General features: G+C 37.8%; 1 protein-coding gene and 1 long non-coding RNA gene across 2 annotated transcripts; one reads left to right on the plus strand and one right to left on the minus strand.

Moving 5' to 3' along the window:
* The first annotated feature begins 1,614 nt into the window (after positions 1-1,614).
* PolE2 (DNA polymerase epsilon subunit 2) lies at positions 1,615-17,203 on the plus strand. The gene is made up of 12 exons (XM_071661251.1): positions 1,615-2,505; positions 4,140-4,287; positions 5,334-5,506; positions 6,156-6,255; positions 6,661-6,805; positions 7,415-7,523; positions 10,266-10,407; positions 11,070-11,174; positions 11,955-12,085; positions 13,189-13,375; positions 14,154-14,330; positions 16,976-17,203. Exons 1-12 carry the CDS (start codon positions 2,444-2,446, stop codon positions 17,072-17,074), a joined length of 1,578 nt encoding a protein of 525 aa, XP_071517352.1. The 5' UTR covers positions 1,615-2,443; the 3' UTR covers positions 17,075-17,203.
* On the minus strand, positions 16,903-19,943 carry LOC139748280 (uncharacterized). The gene is made up of 2 exons (XR_011712623.1): positions 19,730-19,943; positions 16,903-17,118 (listed from the first exon to the last, which is right to left on the minus strand). It is a non-coding gene; the product is annotated as an uncharacterized lncRNA (long non-coding RNA).
* Positions 19,944-19,991: the final 48 nt, after the last annotated feature.

Raw genomic sequence — 19,991 nt, forward strand, 5'->3', positions numbered from 1 at the left:
GCAAGTATGTTGTCTCTGTATCTTATAATTTTTAGAGAATATGAAGTTACTTTAACAAGGAATTGCCTAAGATGGTTCTTAATACTTGAAGTTGGATAATATATTTCTCTACAACAGAAAGAGAACACCATTGCTTAAAGAAAGAGTGAGGTCATTATTACTCCAAGGATTAACACCAAAAACTATACAATACTAGCATGCTCTCTTCATTTACATCTCTGATTGTTCAAGGTGTGACAACTAAGGCCCTTTTTGTTCACAACCACCGAGTACTATTCATTGCCTATGAACAAGCTTAATCTTATTCACTGTCAAAATGACCAAAGTTGCTCATAGTTAAGCCATTCATTACACTCAAGACTTGTAAACAGATCAGAAAAGTAAGCAAGTGGATGTTGATCTGACAGAAACAATCGATTTTTCTCATGATTACTTTGCAGAAATGACTGTTTTGTAGCATCAGTTTTACACTATAGTTAATGTTTACTTTAGTATTTAGGTCTTCATCAAAGATCATTAATATCGTTGGTTTACTGTCAGAGTCTGTGTTTACCTCATTGGCAATGATTATTTGAAAGCCAAGCTCATAACCAAGCTTGTTTCAAAGCTTAGTTTATGGCCTAGAGATGTCAGGGTTAAGGTTTAGATCCAAGTTTAGTATACTTTTCCTCAAAATTCATTTGATGGTGTATCACATATTGAAATTGATCATTATTCTCCCATACTATTTCTGCAGATGACCTAATATGTGCTTAATGAGATTCTTCACCAGAAGTTTAGGGAGTCTTAGAGTTCGCTTAATTTATTCATAGTTTTTTGATTGGCCGGGAAAAGTTTTGATTGATGCTCCAAGTTTCTCATCTCGGACCTAGGAGTGCCACATGGGGAGCCTCGGATGGGGGCAGTGTCACACTGGGATGGTCACAGTGGGAAGGTCACATTAGGGTATGCTCACAAGTGTGCCATAGAGTGAGTGACAGTGGGGTAGGCTCATTATGTGCTCCACATTGTAACACTGGTGAAGTTAGTGTCAATGGGGTGGTAGATTTCATTGTCAGAGAAGGAGTATGATCATTGCTACTTAGAGAGAAAGAGTTTATCTCAGTGCCCCATTGACAAAATGTCACAGGAGTATCGCACCGTGTCAAACAAGAGGCTTGTCACACAAAAGAAGAGGTACCGGAGAATGGCAAATAAGGCATGTCACACAGGAGTACCAGTTGTGTTACCCGTTAAGTGTCAAACAAGAGGCGTGTTACACAGTAAGTGCCAAACAAGGGGAGTGTGACGTGGTGGGTATCAAACGAGACATCACATAAGGAATACCAAACAAGCGTGACCACGGAGTGTCCGGCAAAGAGGATTGTTACCTAGTAAGTGTCAAACAAGAGGTGTCACACAGAGCGAGTGCCATGAAAGAGGAGTGTGACGTAGTGTCATACACGGGACATGTCACCCATAAGGAGTGCCAAAAAAGAGAAGTGTGACTGGGGAGTGTCAAACAGACATATTACCCAGGGAGTGTTAAACAATTGGCGTGTCACACAGTAAGTGCCGAACAAGAGGAGGTGTGTGACCCAGGAAGTGTCAAACGAGAGACATGTCACACATGAGGAGTACTAAAAAGAGAAGTGTGACCAAGGAGTGTCAATCAAAGAAGTATTACCCAGGGAGTGTCAGACAAGAAACGTGTCACACAGAAGTATAAAGGGAATGTCACATAGAGGGAATACCTGTGTCACAGAGTGTCGTACTATGTTAGATTCGAAAAGACAAGTGCTGCAAAGAGTATGACAGATAATGTCACATTCTGCATATGATACACCCAGAGTGTCACAGTCACGCGGAAGTGTAAAATCTTGGGATTACCAGCGAAAGTGTCACATTTTGAAGTCTCGCCTGGGGATGTCACAGAGAGAGAGGTAGTCACACAGGATGTGTTCTGGGAGTGTCACAACGAAAGTGTATTACAGAGCAGGAATGTGTGGATGTGAAACAAGTCTCTTACACAGTTGGAATGGTGTACATGATAATTACATTTCCAGTTTCATCGTTTAAGGTGCCTGCAGTACTTAACAAGATTATGACAAAGGACTGAGCAAACTGGGAGTGTAAGAGTACAAATATAATACAGCAGTGCCACTCCATTCTCCTTGAACATGCATTTTGTCTATAATAATCGGGCGTAGAGTGCGTCATGCGGGCGTAAAGTACGTGTCATGCGGGCGTAGAGTACGTCATGCTATTTCCAACTTGAATTTATTTCACCATACAGAACGCAACTTCCAGCCAACCAATCAGATCTCGTGATCTATCCCACCTGGATGCACCCTCAAGAATCAGCCAATCACATCGCTGGACACATCCCGCTTGAGTCCGTGTTAGTAAACAGAACGCACCCGGGCCGCTAGCCAATGGCTGAGGCTCGCGGTCTTCTATAAACATGACCTCCAACAAGAGCCTCGTTGTGAATCTCTTTAAATTACATGGACTGACTGCCCGGAGGTAAGATATATCTAATGGCGACTTGTATCATCGTGATCGTAGTGGAGGAACTTGTATATTATCGATAGACATGAGTGAGAGGAAGTGGTCAAGTGATATAGAGGAAGTTCCCTCCACCTCCAGCCATAGCGAAGGTGGTAACATTTGGTTTTCTTTTGATAATTCGTAGTGAAATATGCATATCTTGGGGACTCATACGTTGAAATGGCCATGATCATATGTACTTATAAAAGTATACCCAAGTTATGAAAGTAAGTAGCCGTAAATCTAAGAACTGTTAAGGATAAAGTACGACCCTTGATGTGATGGACATCTTGGTGTGGTGGGTCGACTGGTGTTCATACCCGCCACAATATCTACTGTGAAGATAGGCTTAGCAGGGTACAAGGAAGTAAATGTATCAGATGTTATTAACACTTGTTTAATATGGTATTGTTTAATCTTGAAAATCCTAGTTCAAGAACAGCTTCTTTTAGATACTTTCCTTACATTTTTTTATTTGTTGTTATATCAGCTTGTAATAGGTAGAGGATAAGATTTTATGTAATGAATTATGATAGGGAAAGGATAAGATTGTACATAATAGGCAATACAGAATTATGTATGTGGAAAAAAAAATTAATGGAATCCATAGTTAAACTGCTTCATACCTGATGAATTAGTGTAGTGTTGCGTGATGTTAAGCATTATTTCTCATAATTTCTATTTACGTGGAGTATGTCATGTATGTTCAGTCTTTCAGACCACTTGAACACATCCTTAACTAGTGCCCAGCCCTTTGAAATGAAAGATGCGGCTGTGCTACTTATTTCAATTTACATTCACATTCCATTCACTCCGTATTCATTTAAAGTTTTGTTCCATTGCATCCAGTTCATAATCATTCCTTTGACATCCTCATCTCACATGTCCTTAGCACATACTAGTTTTCTTTCTACATCTCCTCTGCTGTGTGTTATCCATAATCAGGTACAGTACCGTCTACGAAGAGCGATATGAAACTACGGCTCATATTTGCATTAATGTCAGATATGAGGTTGAGAAAGTGCAGTTGTACAATTACAGTTTCCTGGGGAACTGACCTTTTAATGTAGGAACACTAGGAATGGCCAGATTTGTGTGACGCGACCTCTGCATTAAAAAGTTGAACATCCACTTTCCAGTTTTTCTGGTTATTCCTATCTTGTGCATTTTGTGTGCTGTAATTTCATATAAGGCACAGATTGGTGTGGATATAAATTGCAGTACACAAAGGTTTTGTTGAAATAAGATGCAGATGTAAAGTACAATACTCGAAGGTGTCGACAGAACACAGTGTGCTAAGTTGTGGGCATAACGCACAGTATGTCAAGGTGTGGACACAAAGCACAATATTATAAGGTATAGATATACAGCACAGTACAGTAAGTTTTGGATTTATAGCCCAGTATACCAAAGGTGTGGATATAATGCACAGTACACTGAGCTGTGGATATAAAGCATGTTTAAAGATATTCTTTTTTTTTTTTGCTGACTGTTTGATGATCATTGCCTTCTTGTAATATAGTAGAGATACTTCTAGAAATGTGTTGGTGCTAAAGGCAGATTAAGTGGTCTGAGGTTTTTGTTTTGTATTTGGTCTGTTTTCTTTAAAGTGATGGGGCCAAGTACTTGTGTGAATTGCTTGAACCACTACCCAAAGATGAACATGAAAAATGGATTGAGAAGGTTATAGAAGCTGTTCAGAAGCTTCCAATAAGTTCCACTCTGATTTCAAAGGAAGACATCCATAAAGCGGCAAAGGTAGGTCAAACAGATATCAGTCTTGTTAACCCTGTTTTGTTGCATGTAGTGATTCATTGTGATGAAAACCCCAGTTGAGCATTAGGCACGTATGTTAAGATAGAAATAAACAACAGTGATTGAACATGGTAAAGCATTTGGTGTGACATTTTCCTTTTTTGCTTATGCATGGAATAGTTTCATTGGGTGGATAAATAGTGTTGTAGAAAATTTTAACTTTTGAAGGCCCTGTAAAAAATATGATAATGTTTGATTACCTTTGTATATTGTTTTTACTTATAGGGGCCCCATATCAAACTTTGTCCTTAGTCTTGCAGTATTTAAACTCATGATACTCTTAGAAATTAAATTTTTCTGTCTTAGCTTGTTCTCTACATACAAAACTGCTAGTGTCATAGTATTTTTTGTTATTGCTTGTAACTTGATTTCTTAGTTTCCTCCCCTATCCTGTCTTCAGATATTTTCAAGAACTGCTATTTGTCTGCTCCATCATATATACTTAGAAGACATATTGATCGTATGTCTTCCTGTTCCTTCTCTCTTTCAGTATAGGTAATTCCAAGGCAAGTAATTTCTCCCTGTGGCTTACTTTCATCATTGCCCTTCTCCAGATGATTACTGTATTTCCTCGAGGGGGATGACTAAAGTGGTGCTGCCCACTTTAGTTTGATTTCAACGTATGCTCTTGATACTTCTTTGAACATCATGTCGTTGTTTTTATGGCAGATTTATTATTTAATGGTATCTCTGGAATAACTCTTATGATGTGATGTTCTGGGTTAGGTCTGGTGTGATATCAACCTCCCTGACATATGTTGGTTCCTGTCTCCTGTGAGGAGGAAGTCATGATTTAGCTTTCACTCTTTATACACACCTGCTATGGTAATCACCATTCTTTTTGTTTTTACTTATGTGGTGCAGGCAGATAATGTTTACCTTCACTTATGAAAGCCACACCAATCACTATATTAGGAAGATAGGTGATATTCCTTATTTTGATGTTATTTTGTAGATGTGAACACAAAATTCTATTGTTTGTTTTACAGGAAGTTGGTACTGCTGACAATGATGATATAGAAAATCTCTTGCAAGTTGTTGACATCTTCAGAGTTCCCAGACTCACGTATAATAATGAGAGGAAGAAATTTGTGGTTGCACCAGCAATTCCAAGAGACCTTCATGGAGAAGCCTCAGACAAAGCTGCCCTTTTCCGGGAAAGGTAGTGTCATGGTTAATACTTTTTGGTTGTAGTACATTGTTTCAAGTAAGATTTATCGCACACATGGTATATACCTGTAACAGGACATAAGGATATTCCCATTACAGTTTAACAGTCGGTTCTTTCAGCATTAAGTGGCTTAGTGGTTGTGTGTCCATCATCTACATTCCAGATGGTAGTTCAGGTTTCATTTTTGATGCTGTAACATATGTTGTATGGATGTGCATGCTGTTAAGGGCTTTGTGACTGTATATCCTCCCTGCTTGCTACTGAGCATGGTGAAATGTTACTTTTAGTCTTGTATGGTCTTGTTAAAGAATTTCTCATTCCAAAGGAGTCTACATATTCCTGCTACTGAAGTAGCTCAGCCTTGGTTTACAGGAGACTTTAAAAAGGTTCTGGGAAATACCAAGATTCTATCGTAGAAATTTTCATGGAGTAATTATAGATAAATAGAATATTTCATACTTTTCAGTAGATCCATTGACCTTGCTTTTTTAATGGTACATTTTATCCTCATTCCATATACCCTCCATATTTTGAATGTTAATGGTCATGAATTTTGCATTGTTAGAGTTATGATGTTTATGATATTCAAATGTATATTTTACAAATATGAAGGTAATGAAATGAAAACGTTTGGTTTCAGATACACTGTTGTGCATCAACGAACTTGTAACCATGATTTGTTTCGTCAACCAGTTGTAGGCACAACTGAAGAGGACGGAAAGAAATTTGGTCTGACAAAGGTATTCCTTGAAGTATTGATTGCTAGCTTAGCACATCTGGCGTCCAACAATCTATTACTGCATTCTAAAGAGGAGTGTCTTTGATGATCATTTATAGTACACATTTAGTACACAGTTATTCTGAACCACTTATAAGGAATTCAATGTCAGTGCTGTAATGTGTGGAGGATATTTTTTGCTTGTTGCATTAGCTCTTAGTTTTGTCAGTTGCTTCCAAATACTGCATACACAAGAGATAATGATACTTGACCTTGTTATTGATGACTTGTTGCTGCTGCACTATTAAGTACTTAAGGTTTTAGAAGGTATACCATCAGTTTATTATTTACCAACCTCCAAGTCCCAAAGCAACACATAAAACTTTTAAGACTCTGCTAGAATAAAAACTGAGATGATAATTTTTAGGTTGAATATCTGCTGGGGTCAAGCTGCCGCCTACAGGAAGTAGTAGTGTTGGGTTTACTTACACAGCTGATAGAAGGCCAGCACCATCTTGAGGATGACACAGGGGCCGTCCAACTTGACCTTAGTGACACCAAGTTTCATAATGGTAAGTAACCTTAACAACACAAGTTTTGCATCAGTGAGTAGTCTTAAAGACACCAAGTTTTATACTAATGAATAACTTTATTTCATGCTGATATGAAATGATAATATAAAGTTTTATAGTTATGAATAAACCTATGTATTTGCAAATGACCTTACGTAACTAAGTTCTCTTTATGTGAGTAGTTTGTAAATACTGTTTTTAACAGTGATGAAAAACCTGATAACTCCTCATTGGTAATTATCCCAAACTCTTTGACCTGCTTCTGGAGACAGGAAAAAAAAAAATTTCAGACACTTCTCTGAGCATATGACATATGCCAGTGATTCAGTTGGAGAGAATATCATTGCTAATTAATCTATCTGTTAGCATTCACATAATAGCATAGCAGCTTTTACACCATGTAGAATGACCATTATTAGTATGCAGATTGATAGTAATATTAATAACTTTGTGTGTGAATAAATTCAACATTCAGTCCAAGTGAGTTGGAACAAATGCTTTATAACCCAGTCATTGCTTAGCTTGCCTTATGAGGCCCAGAAATGGTAGTTTTCATTATCATTTTTACTCTTCAACTCTATTGCTGAAGTTTGTGTTGACACTCCTCAGGTTTGTTTACCCACAACTGTTTTATCCTGGTGGAGGGATGGTACGAGGATGGATTATTACATGCTAATGCTGTTGGATTACCACCTCCAGAGGCTGCTAACTCAACAAGGTTAGTTTTGGCTCCTGTTTCCTGCAGCCATGAGAAACTGTCAGCAGTTTGGTCAGTTTAACATAGAGGTATAACTGTTAGCTGCAAAAAGAGTTGTTGTTTTTTCTTCTTTGGAGGCTCCAGTCTTTGTAAAATGTCCTTAAGGCCAGCCCTTAATCAACACTTAAAGGTGGTTGAAGAATTAGAGAAATAAGAAGTGAAAATAGGTTAAAGACTTTTGAAAATGAAAATAAGCCATTGAGAGCTGTAAGGAAAGACCGGAGAAGCTAAAAGAGTTCCAAAGCATAGTGGTACTGGAAAAGAAACTCATCACAGCCCACCTGTAATTTGCCAATGGCTTCAGTGATCTTATGGTCTGAACAATGCTGGGGGTACTCAAATGGCATTTTCTTGCAGTAGGAACCAAAGTAATATGCTTCAGTGTAGGGGAAGTCTGTCAAGTTTTTAGGTCGCAGTTAAGTTGGACTGCATTAGACTTAACTCAGACATGTATATGGGAAGAGCCAGATATGAGAGCAGTTCTCCATCAAGGATGAATCAGTCTTTTGCATAATCAGAATAACTTTGAGAAGAAAAGAAATTTTATCACCTGAACTGGACTTGCAGTTCCTTTACAAGCAGAGTTATTTGTGTAATATAGAGTTTCCGAGATAGATTAGATATAGTGATACGAAGTATGTTTATTGTGCTGACTAAAGGAATTATACAGCCATCAAAAAGTTGTGAGGGATTGAATTAGGAAGTACTGTCAAAATCTTTTGATGCATGATAAGTTGTAGGGAGACATGACATAAATTGAGCAAGATGAGATGTAGAAGATTTGAAAGAAGTACAGGAATGCAGAGTTGAGTCGTCAGCCTTTGTATTATTGTTGAAGGAAGGATATTTTTTGGAAAATAAAGAGAGTTTTGGAGACTGGACAGAATCCAGAGGGACACTGCTGTTGTTTGGGAAAAAGGGAGAGGTTGATTTATGGACAGTTCTACAGATAGACTGGCCATAGAGAAAGCTAGATATGAGGGAACTAGATAAAAAAGGGAAGCTCAGAAATCAGACCCTGATGCCATGACCTGTCCTTAGTTTTCGTTATATCAGGTGGCTACAATGTTGGATTTTTCAGTCTTTTGGAGAGGATGGCCAGACATTGATAATAAAGGGAAATTAAACTACTCTTGAAAAGAAATAAAGAGATTTACAGTGTGAAAGGAAATGGTTGTATATGAAAACTGAATGCAATGTGAATGAAAATAAGATTCCATGAGAAACCCTCTGAATAAGTAAAAAATCTTATTACCAGTTCATTTCCCCAATAAAGATTGTTTGATGATCTGCAAATCCTGCATAAGGATGTCCTTATTAGAATTTGTTAAGTAGTCAGCTTAGTGCATGCCACAAACAAGTTAAGAGTATTCTAAATTTTTAAGTGTTGCCTACTGATAATGCAGATATCATTAGAATGGTATGCTGAAATGGTCTAGGCATATGGAAAGGATGAGTGAAGAAAGAGACTAAGGGGATAAGTGTTTCAGAAGTGAATGGACTAAGTTTCTTTCCCTTCACCTCAAAGCTTTGGAACTCTCAACCTTCTTATGTCTTTCCCAATGAATACGACCTTGCACATTTTAAAAGAGGTTCTTCACTTCCTCTGAAATTCATAAATACTTTCCCTTTGATGTGGACTTTTGTCTGTGAATGGATCCTCCAATGTCAAATAAAAAGAAAGTGGGAAGGAGAAACTGAAATGGAGTGAAGGAGGCTCAGGGATATCAGGGTCATAACTTTCATAAGGGTAAGAGGCTTGCAGTTGATAGAATGAACTGGATCAGTTTGTTATATATAGGGAAATGTTTTGTCAGTGGGCTAAATTGGTGATGAAATGGTGAAGAATAGCTATAGCATAATCTCTTCGGGTTGGCTGTGGATGATAGAATCTGTTTTGGTACAGCACAAGTGACAGCTAGAGATTAAATACATGCAAGTCAGGCCATTTTTCATTTTGTTCCTGATGCTGCCTTGCAGAGGCAAGAAATACAATTAAGAAAAAATGTGATGACACTGCCTTAAATGTTTAGTCGTAAATTCACCGTTACTCACTACTTTGACGTAAGTGTGAAAGATGAGATGGTCAGCAGTCTTTGTACTTTAATTGCTTGTCACGTGGCAGTTTACAGGGTAGTGAGAAGGTATAAAAGATACAGTATGTGGATGGATGCAATAGGATGGATTATAGTTTGAATAGAGAAGGATTTTTAAGGTACTTTTTCTTTCTTTCATACCTGTTCGCCTTTTTCCATGTTAGCAAGGTAGTACTAGGAACAAATGAAGAAAGGTTGCAATCTCTCACATCGTTTCTGTAGCTGTCATGTGCATTGCACTGATACAGCAGCCCCCTGTCCACAACTAGGCCCCACTAACCTTTCCATGGTTTCCCCCAGCTGCTTCAGATGCCCTTGGTTCAGTCCATTGACAGAAAAGATTTTGGAAAGGGAATTGAACATTAAGAAAGAAACTAAAAACAAATAATGAAAAGTTGTCTTACATTTGTTGGGTATTGATAGATGTGTGCTTAGTTTTGGAAATAGTTTACTTGTAGTAATACTGTGTTGGCGAGATACCTGATAGTAATTGTGCATTAATGTATGTAGGCTCAAGATGTGGTTGCTTTGATAATGAATTATATGCTGGTGATATGAGTATTGTCTTATTATTTACCTTCCTTAAGTAATTCCTTTATATCCTCAGAGCACGAATGGGCAATGTTAACTACTTTGGTGGCCAGGGAACTGTGTGCACAAAAAATATCCTAAAGCTTCAACAAGTGGAGCAGGAGAATAAGGATGCGATGTTTGTTCTTCTGTCAGATGTTTGGTTAGATAAGATTAAGGTAAGATTCAGTTTTTGTTAAATAGGTACAGCTTGTGTCTGGGGTGATAGAGTTTTCAGTCATACAAGTCATTTTACTAGAGCATTATAGCATTCATTAGGGGTTCTGGGGTCCTCAATGATAATGAAGTTTTCATTGTTGTTGTTATTATGTAAGTTGGAATCCCAGAAAAAAGGGCCCTGGTTAACACCAGGACCCTTCCACTAAGAGGTCCTGGGTAATTATTTTTTTTTTTTTTTTTTTTTTTCATACTTTGTCGCTGTCTCCCGCGTTTGCGAGGTAGCGCAAGGAAACAGACGAAAGAAATGGCCCAACCCCCCCCCCCCCATACACATGTACATACGTCCACACACGCAAATATACATACCTACACAGCCTTCCATGGTTTACCCTAGACGCTTCACATGCCTTGATTCAATCCACTGACAGCACGTCAACCCCTGTATACCACATCGCTCCAATTCACTCTATTCCTTGCCCTCCTTTCACCCTCCTGCATGTTCAGGGTAATTATTAATGAATGAATAAATGATGAATATGATCATAATGAACCATTTGAGATTATTGTTGTTTCTGTTTTTGTTTCTATTATTGTTAATATTAGTATTGTTGTTGTTATTATTATTATCTCATTGATAAGACCACTTATACATTTGTTTCAGGTTACAGATAAATTACGTACCCTTTTTGCTGGCTATGCTCATTTCCCACCTACAGCCTTCATCTTCTGTGGCAACTTCTTATCTTCATGTCATGGAGCTAATCAGGTCAGTAGGTTCATCAGTAGTTTGTGGTAGTAAACTTGTTGATTTTCGTACAGGCTTAAGATTTATTAGATTTACTCTGATCTATTTGTGGAAAAAACTTTGCTTGGTTTTTGGAGAGAAAAACAAACAAATATAGTTCTACATACCTTGAGTATTTTACATGATTTGAAGGTTGGTGATGTGGGGACCTTACAGGATTATTCTAGTGATCTCTGTCGTTGTAAATTGTCATAGTTTTTGATTTATTAAAGATTTGTGTTTTATAGATGAAGCACCAGGAAATATCAAAAGAAAATTTGTTTAGCATATAATTGATTACACTGAAGAAAATCTTATTAGCATAGAAGTATTTCATAAAGTTTAACGAGGGGAAATTTATTATAATAATATTGGTCCTTTGTATCAGTACATATGCAAATAATACTGCAAATGTACAGATATATTTGCATTTATGACAGACTTTTCAGTGATGTGTGTTGATGATGGGGCATAAATACTGCATCTTAAAGAGTTGCTGAATATTGTGTACAGTGGGGTGTCAGAGAATTGACTCAGAAACTTAATCTATGGTAGAATTGTTTCTTTTGAGAGCACAGGGGTATTTAGAGGACTAGAATAATGGAACAGTCCCATTGAGCCACCATCATTAAGCATTGTCTCTTTATGGAAGTGTTCACATAAAGATTTACACTAATTCGTGAAATTTTACTATTTTGCACTGTGAAGTTGATATGCTGTTGATATTATGAGCATTGTATGAGAATTATTTTCTGTTTGCAGGCATTTGAGCTGCAGCAGGCACTGGCATCGTTAGGAAGCATCATTTCAGGATATCCTGAGCTAATAACTAATTCCAGATTCATCTTTGTGCCAGGACCAAATGATCCAGGACCAGGCAATATTTTTCCCAGGTGAGTCGAGAGTTGTTAACAAGAGTAGGTAGAAAGATTAGTGAAGTGTCCCTTTGTGCATTATTGCTATATGGTTTATAATGTACAGTAAGGCTACACACATTCAAACTCCAAAAATTAGGATATGCACACTCTCAGACAAGGCAGTGTCTTAAACTTGGTTATCTGCTATATTCATTTGGATGGTCAGTTCATAACAGCATGACTGTACTTAGGTAGCCAACCAACAAACAGCTAGTGCTTTAAGTGTTACCATGATCAGTATGTGCTTTTTATATTTATTTTGAAATAGTTACAGAGTGATATGGCACACCACAAAGTCTAATTTGATATCTTATTTTCGTGCCTAAGGAAATCCTTGCCACAACCACGCAGGTGGCACCACAGGTCAAGAAGAGTAAATAATGTTGTGTGTTTGTATGATGGAATAACAAAGGAGAAAGATACTGATGTCCTTAGAATGTAAGTTACATTCTGTAATATATTGAATTAGTGTTTGAAGTGTTGTAAAAGTGGTGTTCAGAACACCGATGATAAAGTGTCACTGATAAAGTGTCATAGGGTAAAATTTAAGACTGGGTCTGGAGAGTAGTTGTTTATTGTATGTCAAGTGATTTTGTATGTGTTTTGTCAGTATCATATTTGTTGGGTAAAACATCGGTGAGTGTAAGATGATAAAGTGGTAGAAGTCTTTTGCTTCTGCTTCTACTTGAGGAGTTGGTCATGGCTTATGGTGTGTTCTAGGGGAGATGGATCTAGTGCTGTTGCAAAGAACTTGGGGCCAAGCATATTGAAGGAAGATTATTGGAAGTATATTTGTTTTGTTGTTAAGATGTTGGGTGTTAGTGGTTGCAAAGGTGACTTTACTTGTGGCATGATCCATGTGGGTGGAGTCCAGTAATACCATTCTTTGATGTCGTCCCCATAATCATCCTGAATATTCTTAAGAAGTTTGTTAATAATGGAGAAAATTAGATATTCTACACAATCTGTTTTCTTTGGCTTTATTTCATTATTGGTATGTTTAACTAATTACATCTCAAGCAAGTGTCTTTAGTTGATTTCTATAGCAGAGGTGTAATCTGTGCCTAATGCTTCCTCAGGCCTTCTCTGCCCGAGTATGTCACCAAAGAAATAAAAAAGACAGTGCCTAACTCCATCTTCGTGAACAATCCATGCCGCTTGCTCTACTGCACTCAGGAGATTGTTATCTTCAGGGAAAACATTGTTGCCAAAATGTGTCGCAATTGCATTTACTTCCCCACCAGTTCTGATGAGATTCCCTCCCACGTAAGCCTTCATGTTTAAGCATTTAATATTTCTATCATTATTAAGACTTGTCTATGCTGTAGTTGTACTTAGTTTGTAACCATTGCCAACTTACTCACAGAGTTGTAATTTTGATAATGTTTTCTGTTGTGATACTTACAGTATAGAATATTGTAATGGGTTGATAGTACCTTCATGGAGAACATAGAATAACATCTTGAAGTCGAGATATTTTAGACAATGGTAGGGAAATTGCTGTTGAAGATTGGATGGAGATATGCCTCACATAACAATATGACATAATGTGTTGAAGGAATATGAATGAAATTTTGGAAAAAGTGCTGTGTGGAGATTTTTACCCCTTTTTTATTATACATGGATGGAATGAGACTATTTTATGTATTATATGTTCTTACGAGTTTTATTGGCCCAAGCAAGAGTCAGGGTTATATTTTATGGTTATTCCATGGATGGGCTTTTATCTCCTCTATTAAAATTGTTATCCTTGTTAAAATTTGACCCTTTTGGGTTATAAAATTTGCTTGGAAACATATGAGGTGTTAGAGGAGATTTGATAAGGATCATTCTTTGTAAAGCAAGAAATATTTTGAACAGTAGCATATTGTAAACTTACATTCGTGTAATTCATTAGTGTGCTCAGATGTAAGCATGATAACATTTTTATTTATGTTCTTTCAAGTGTGTACGGCATTTTTTTGTAGGAGCATGGTGCTTGATAAATTATTTGAGTTTGCTTTTCCTGTATGTGTCATTATATTTGGAATTATTTGTGTTCCAGTTTGCAAAGACATTAGTGAGTCAGGGCCACTTGGCACCACTGCCATTACATGTGTTGCCTGTTTATTGGGGCTTAGACCACTGCCTCTCTCTCCATCCCACACCAGACCTCATCATCACAGCAGATAAAGGAGATGCCTTCACTACAACACACAACGAGTCCATCATTGTGAACCCGGTATATTGTCTTTGTTTTTGAGAGGGACGTGCGTACTGAGAAGTGTGTGGGGAGAAAGTTGGATAGTTGAATAGGACATCATCCAGGATATGGCAAAACTTGACTAATGCTGAAAGAATTAGTCTTAGAAAAGAGGTGACAAGATGTAGATATTTAGAAGTGTGATCACTTGCTGGAAGAATATTCTAAACTATGGTTGCTTGCACTTACTTGTCTATAGGAAAATTACTAGCAAAATGCAAGAGCTTAGATGGCTTATGTGATCAAGGATGTCGGATTACTAGCAAAATGCAAGAGCTAAGATGGAATAAGTGATCAAGGATGTGGGATCAGAGATTTCATGAGACAGATTTTTTTTTTTTCCGCTGTCTCCCGCGTTTGCGAGGTAGCGCAAGGAAACAGACGAAAGAAATGGCCCAACCCACCCCCATACACATGTATATACATACGTCCACACACGCAATTATACATACCTACACAGCTTTCCATGGTTTACCCCAGACACTTCACATGCCCTGATTCAATCCACTGACAGCATGTCAACCCCGGTATACCACATCGATCCAATTCACTCTATTCCTTGCCCTCCTTTCACCCTCCTGCATGTTCAGGCCCCGATCACACAAAATCTTTTTCACTCCATCTTTCCACCTCTAATTTGGTCTCCCACTTCTCCTCGTTCCCTCCACCTCCGACACATATATCCTCTTGGTCAATCTTTCCTCACTCATTCTCTCCATGTGCCCAAACCATTTCAAAACACCCTCTTCTGCTCTCTCAACCACGCTCTTTTTATTTCCACACATCTCTCTTACCCTTACGTTACTTACTCGATCAAACCACCTCACACCACACATTGTCCTCAAACATCTCATTTCCAGCACATCCATCCTCCTGCGCACAACTCTATCCATAGCCCACGCCTTGCAACCATACAACATTGTTGGAACCACTATTCCTTCAAACATACCCATTTTTGCTTTCCGAGATAATGTTCTCGACTTCCACACATTCTTCAAGGCTCCCAGGATTTTCGCCCCCTCCCCCACCCTATGATCCACTTCCGCTTCCATGGTTCCATCCACTGCCAGATCCACTCCCAGGTATCTAAAACACTTTACTTCCTCCAGTTTTTCTCCATTCAAACTTACCTCCCAATTGACTTGACCCTCAACCCTACTGTACCTAATTACCTTGCTCTTATTCACATTTACTCTTAACTTAACAGAGATAACGAATGTAATATGCAAAAATGTTGAAGAAGAGCATGCTGAATTATACTACTGTTATAGTTAGGGGATTTAGAAAGCTAAACTCTAAGTTTAATTTTTATGACTCAGTTAAACCTAGATATGCAATGACATTATGGTAAGAAAATAATTGGCTTATGATAGTCACTACAATTTTTCATCTATTTGTTTGACATTATACACTCTGGGTCTTCTTCTTATTAATTGATTGGATGGGAAACCATTAAAAACACGCTATGCTCTTAGAATGCTCTATCTTTTTGTCCTAACATCTTCTTACCCTACGTTATCTACTCATGCGACACACCTTTTAACCAACAATTTTCTCTTGAAATGTCATATTGCACTGATCGATCTCTAGTGCAAATCTCTTCTAGCCCTGAACATACTATAATCTTAAATATTCACTTAAAATACCTTGTTCAAGATGAATTATGTTACATTGTTGAAGGAACCCAAGATTATTTTGTCCACAGTGACACCGTTCATGGTTGGACAGTCAGTAGATATTTAGGATGTTCACGTTCTGTTTGTTTATTACGCAGTCAATGATTGACAATAAACTGTACCTAATAACCTTGCTCTTATTCACATTTACTCTTAACTTTCTTCTTCCACACACTTTACCAAACTCCGTCACCAGCTTCTGCAGTTTCTCGCATGAATCCGCCACCAGCGCTGTATCATCAGCGAACAACAACTGACTCACTTCCCAAGCTCTCTCATCCCCAACAGACTTCATACTTGCCCCTCTTTCCAAGACTCTTGCATTTACCTCCCTAACAACCCCATCCATAAACAAATTAAACAACCATGGAGACATCACACACCCCTGCCGCAAACCTACATTCACTGAGAACCAATCACTTTCCTCTCTTCCTACACGTACACATGCCTTACATCCTCGATAAAAACTTTTCACTGCTTCTAACAACTTGCCTCCCACACCATATAATCTTAATACCTTCCACAGAGCATCTCTATCAACTCTATCATATGCCTTCTCCAGATCCATAAATGCTACATACAAATCCATTTGCTTTTCTAAGTATTTCTCACATACATTCTTCAAAGCAAACACCTGATCCACACATCCTCTACCACTTCTGAAACCACACTGCTCTTCCCCAATCTGATGCTCTGTACATGCCTTCACCCTCTCAATCAATACCCTCCCATATAATTTACCAGGAATACTCAACAAACTTATACCTCTGTAATTTGAGCACTCACTCTTATCCCCTTTGCCTTTGTGCATTCCGCCAATCCTCAGGCACCTCACCATGAGTCATACATACATTAAGAATTACTAAAGAATAAAATAAAAGTCATGGCTTTATTGGAAACTTCTTTTATGTGAATTTATTTATAATTCATCTTGTTGATCTTTTGCAGGGTTCCTTCTCCACAACTGATTTTTCTTTTAAAGTTTACATGCCAGCAACGAGACAGATTGAAGACAGCCAGATTGGAGATGATGATGATGCCATCTGAACTGCCAAATTCATGTTGCTCTCAGTCTCATGGATTCCCTTTTACTGTGTTGTCGTGTTGCAAAGTAAAAATTGTAATATAATGATGTATATAGACATAATGTACAATAACAATAAATTTTATCTGATTTGTTTGACATTTTACACTCACGGGCTTCTTCTTTGTTAATTGATTGGATGGGTAGGTAGATTGATAACAGCTAGCTTAGGAATGAATTATCTTTTTGTCTATCTGTTACTGTACTCCAGTTTCATATTCATGGGACAGATCTTTCTGATAACCTAACGGAAATGTATGCTTGAGAAGTGTCATATTGACATGATGATTTCGTAGATAGTGAAATCTCTTCTAGATGAATATCTGATAATCTTAAATGATCACTAACTAACTTGTTCAAAGATGAATAAATGTTATGCTTGTTGAGAGGAACCTGGATTATCTGTCTCAGAGTGAAACCAAGTTGAAGGGGAAGTAGGTAGAGTAGTTTGGGGATGTTCGAGTGTGTGTGTATGAGTGTTAGTGTAGCAGTCAGTGTTAGGACAAGAAAAGTAGTGGATGGCAATTCTGAAGAAGAAGGATCTGAGGGACTGCAAAGAGTGTAAAGAAGGAAGTTGAAAATTTATGTGATGTAGACTATGAGTTGGGGGTGATTGATTGTACTCATACATCAGGTAGTTGGAGAGAATGAAGAAGAAAGGGGTGTCTTTTGGGAAGAGCTGAGTGAATGCCTTGGCAACTTGGATGCAAGGAATCAGATCTTGTTATTTAGGGCTCTGAATGCAAGAGCAGATGATGTAATTGGGAGGGGGCAAGGCTTGGTTACATGAGAATGGGGAACAGATTGTTGAGTCCTGTACAGGAAAAGAATTGGTGATTGGGAATACTTGATTTCAGAAAATATCCACACATAAGTGTACATGGATGAATAGGATTTTGGGAAAATGCATTGTTGGATAAAATGAAAACCAACAGGCATTCAAATGAAAGGTTGTTGGATGTAAAAGCTCTGAAAGGGGCAGCAGGTGGGATATCTGATCACTACCTGGTGGAAGTGCGTTTGTAGTGTTTTCGGAAAAGAGTAAATAGCGTGTGAAAGATGTGATGAGAGTAAGTGAACAACAAAATCATGCATATGTGCAAAGGTGCCTATAGAGAGTGTGTGTCAAGTTGCATAGGGTTACAGTAAATAAAACAAGGGTGGTGAGATGTGTTTTGGGAAGCAGTGCTTACATGAGTAGGTGAAATGTGGAAGGTGAGGGAATGAGAGAGGGTAGTGAGCGGTGACATGGTCAAATTGCTAGAGAAAAAGAGATATGTATGGAGTATATTTGTACAGGAGTGTAATGAATTTGCATGTGTACAAGAAGAAGCCTAATGAGGTCAAGGAAAAAATAAAACAGATGCTAGTGCGCCTTAAACGAGAAAAAAATTCTCTGTAAGAATGCTGGTGCTACTTGCATCAAGATTAATGTTCCCTCACGGATGCTAGTGATACACAGGAGAAATAGCCCTGCAAGGATGCTGGTGCCATGTGCATCAGGATCTGTTTTCTTACATGGTTGCTTGTGTAACATATGAGAAAAAATATAGTCCTGCACGAATGTTGGTGCTCATTGCGCCAGGAAAAATTCTCCTACACAGATGTTAATGATGGTTGCATCAGGAATCGTTTCCCTGTACGGATACTACTACTGGTGTTAGTTACAGCAGGAAACAATCATTCCTCTGCGCGACTGTTGCTATTACGAAGGGAAGTAAGTTTTCTTTTTATATTTGTCTTCAGTGGGAACGTAGCCTCGTCAAGGACATGGAGTAAGGGATTGGTAATATGTCCTCCTGAAACCCAGGTTTCACGTGCCTCTCCACAATCATCCATTAATCAAAACCAAATTGGTTGGTTAAATGGGTTTTCGGCCTATCGACTTCCATGGTCATTTAGGTTGTCACTGTAAAGTTGTGACCAACAATCGAAAAGCCTTGAATATCATTATCAATTTATTACTACGACTAAGCGCGCTCTCGCAGTGTTAATGATGAATGAGACAGGAAATAAAAGATTTTATTACCTTCATTCAAGTATCTTTTTCTTTAATAATTACGAAACTTGATCGACTTAAACTGACAAAGCTACACTAGAGGGCAATAAAGGATATTACAAAGAATGACGTAGACAAATAGGACGACTGTTCGTCGTCTCTGGAAGATATGTTGATGTGAGTATGATATTCCGAATTGTGAGGTACGTTATTCTTAATGATTATCTGAATATCTCTTGCCGTTCATATGAAGTGACACTATCGAAAACCATTCGAAAAATTATATTGTTCCACCAGCTTTGCTTTGGAATTCTCTTACTTTGGAATTAACTGAACTAATCATATGCAATAATATATTCAACAAAAAAGGAATTGGTTTCTAAATTAAAAAGAAAACATGCAATGGTGTGACAATTAATTACATATTTTCTATTACAATAAATTATAATTTCCAAGTGTAAACATAAAACTTTTGCGACTTCCAAGAATATACATCAAATTTCTACATGTTTAATTCGTGTAATAACAACTAACACTATTCTGTTGAAAACTCTAAAGCATAAATCATGTAAAATATCAACGGAGTCATAAGCACTATTGGTTAGCAAATCTTGCTTACAAATTACTGAAGTTTCTATGAATAAACTATAGTAATCCTGTAGTATAAACGATCTGGTCCTCGCCAGATGAATGTTTACATGCTTTTAGGAGTTTTCTTTTCCAAGTGTTCCAGTAATGCCGTGTATTGCACAACTAGAACTTTATAAACTTTTTTGCCTCGAACAAACGACTTAGTTTGTCTTGTTATTTGTAAAGATATATTTCAAGATTTATGTACATTTTTGATACTATATAAAACATTGATATGTGCGAATTTAGCT

This window comes from Panulirus ornatus, chromosome 73, assembly GCF_036320965.1.
Source record: "Panulirus ornatus isolate Po-2019 chromosome 73, ASM3632096v1, whole genome shotgun sequence".
NCBI lineage: Eukaryota > Metazoa > Arthropoda > Malacostraca > Decapoda > Palinuridae > Panulirus > Panulirus ornatus.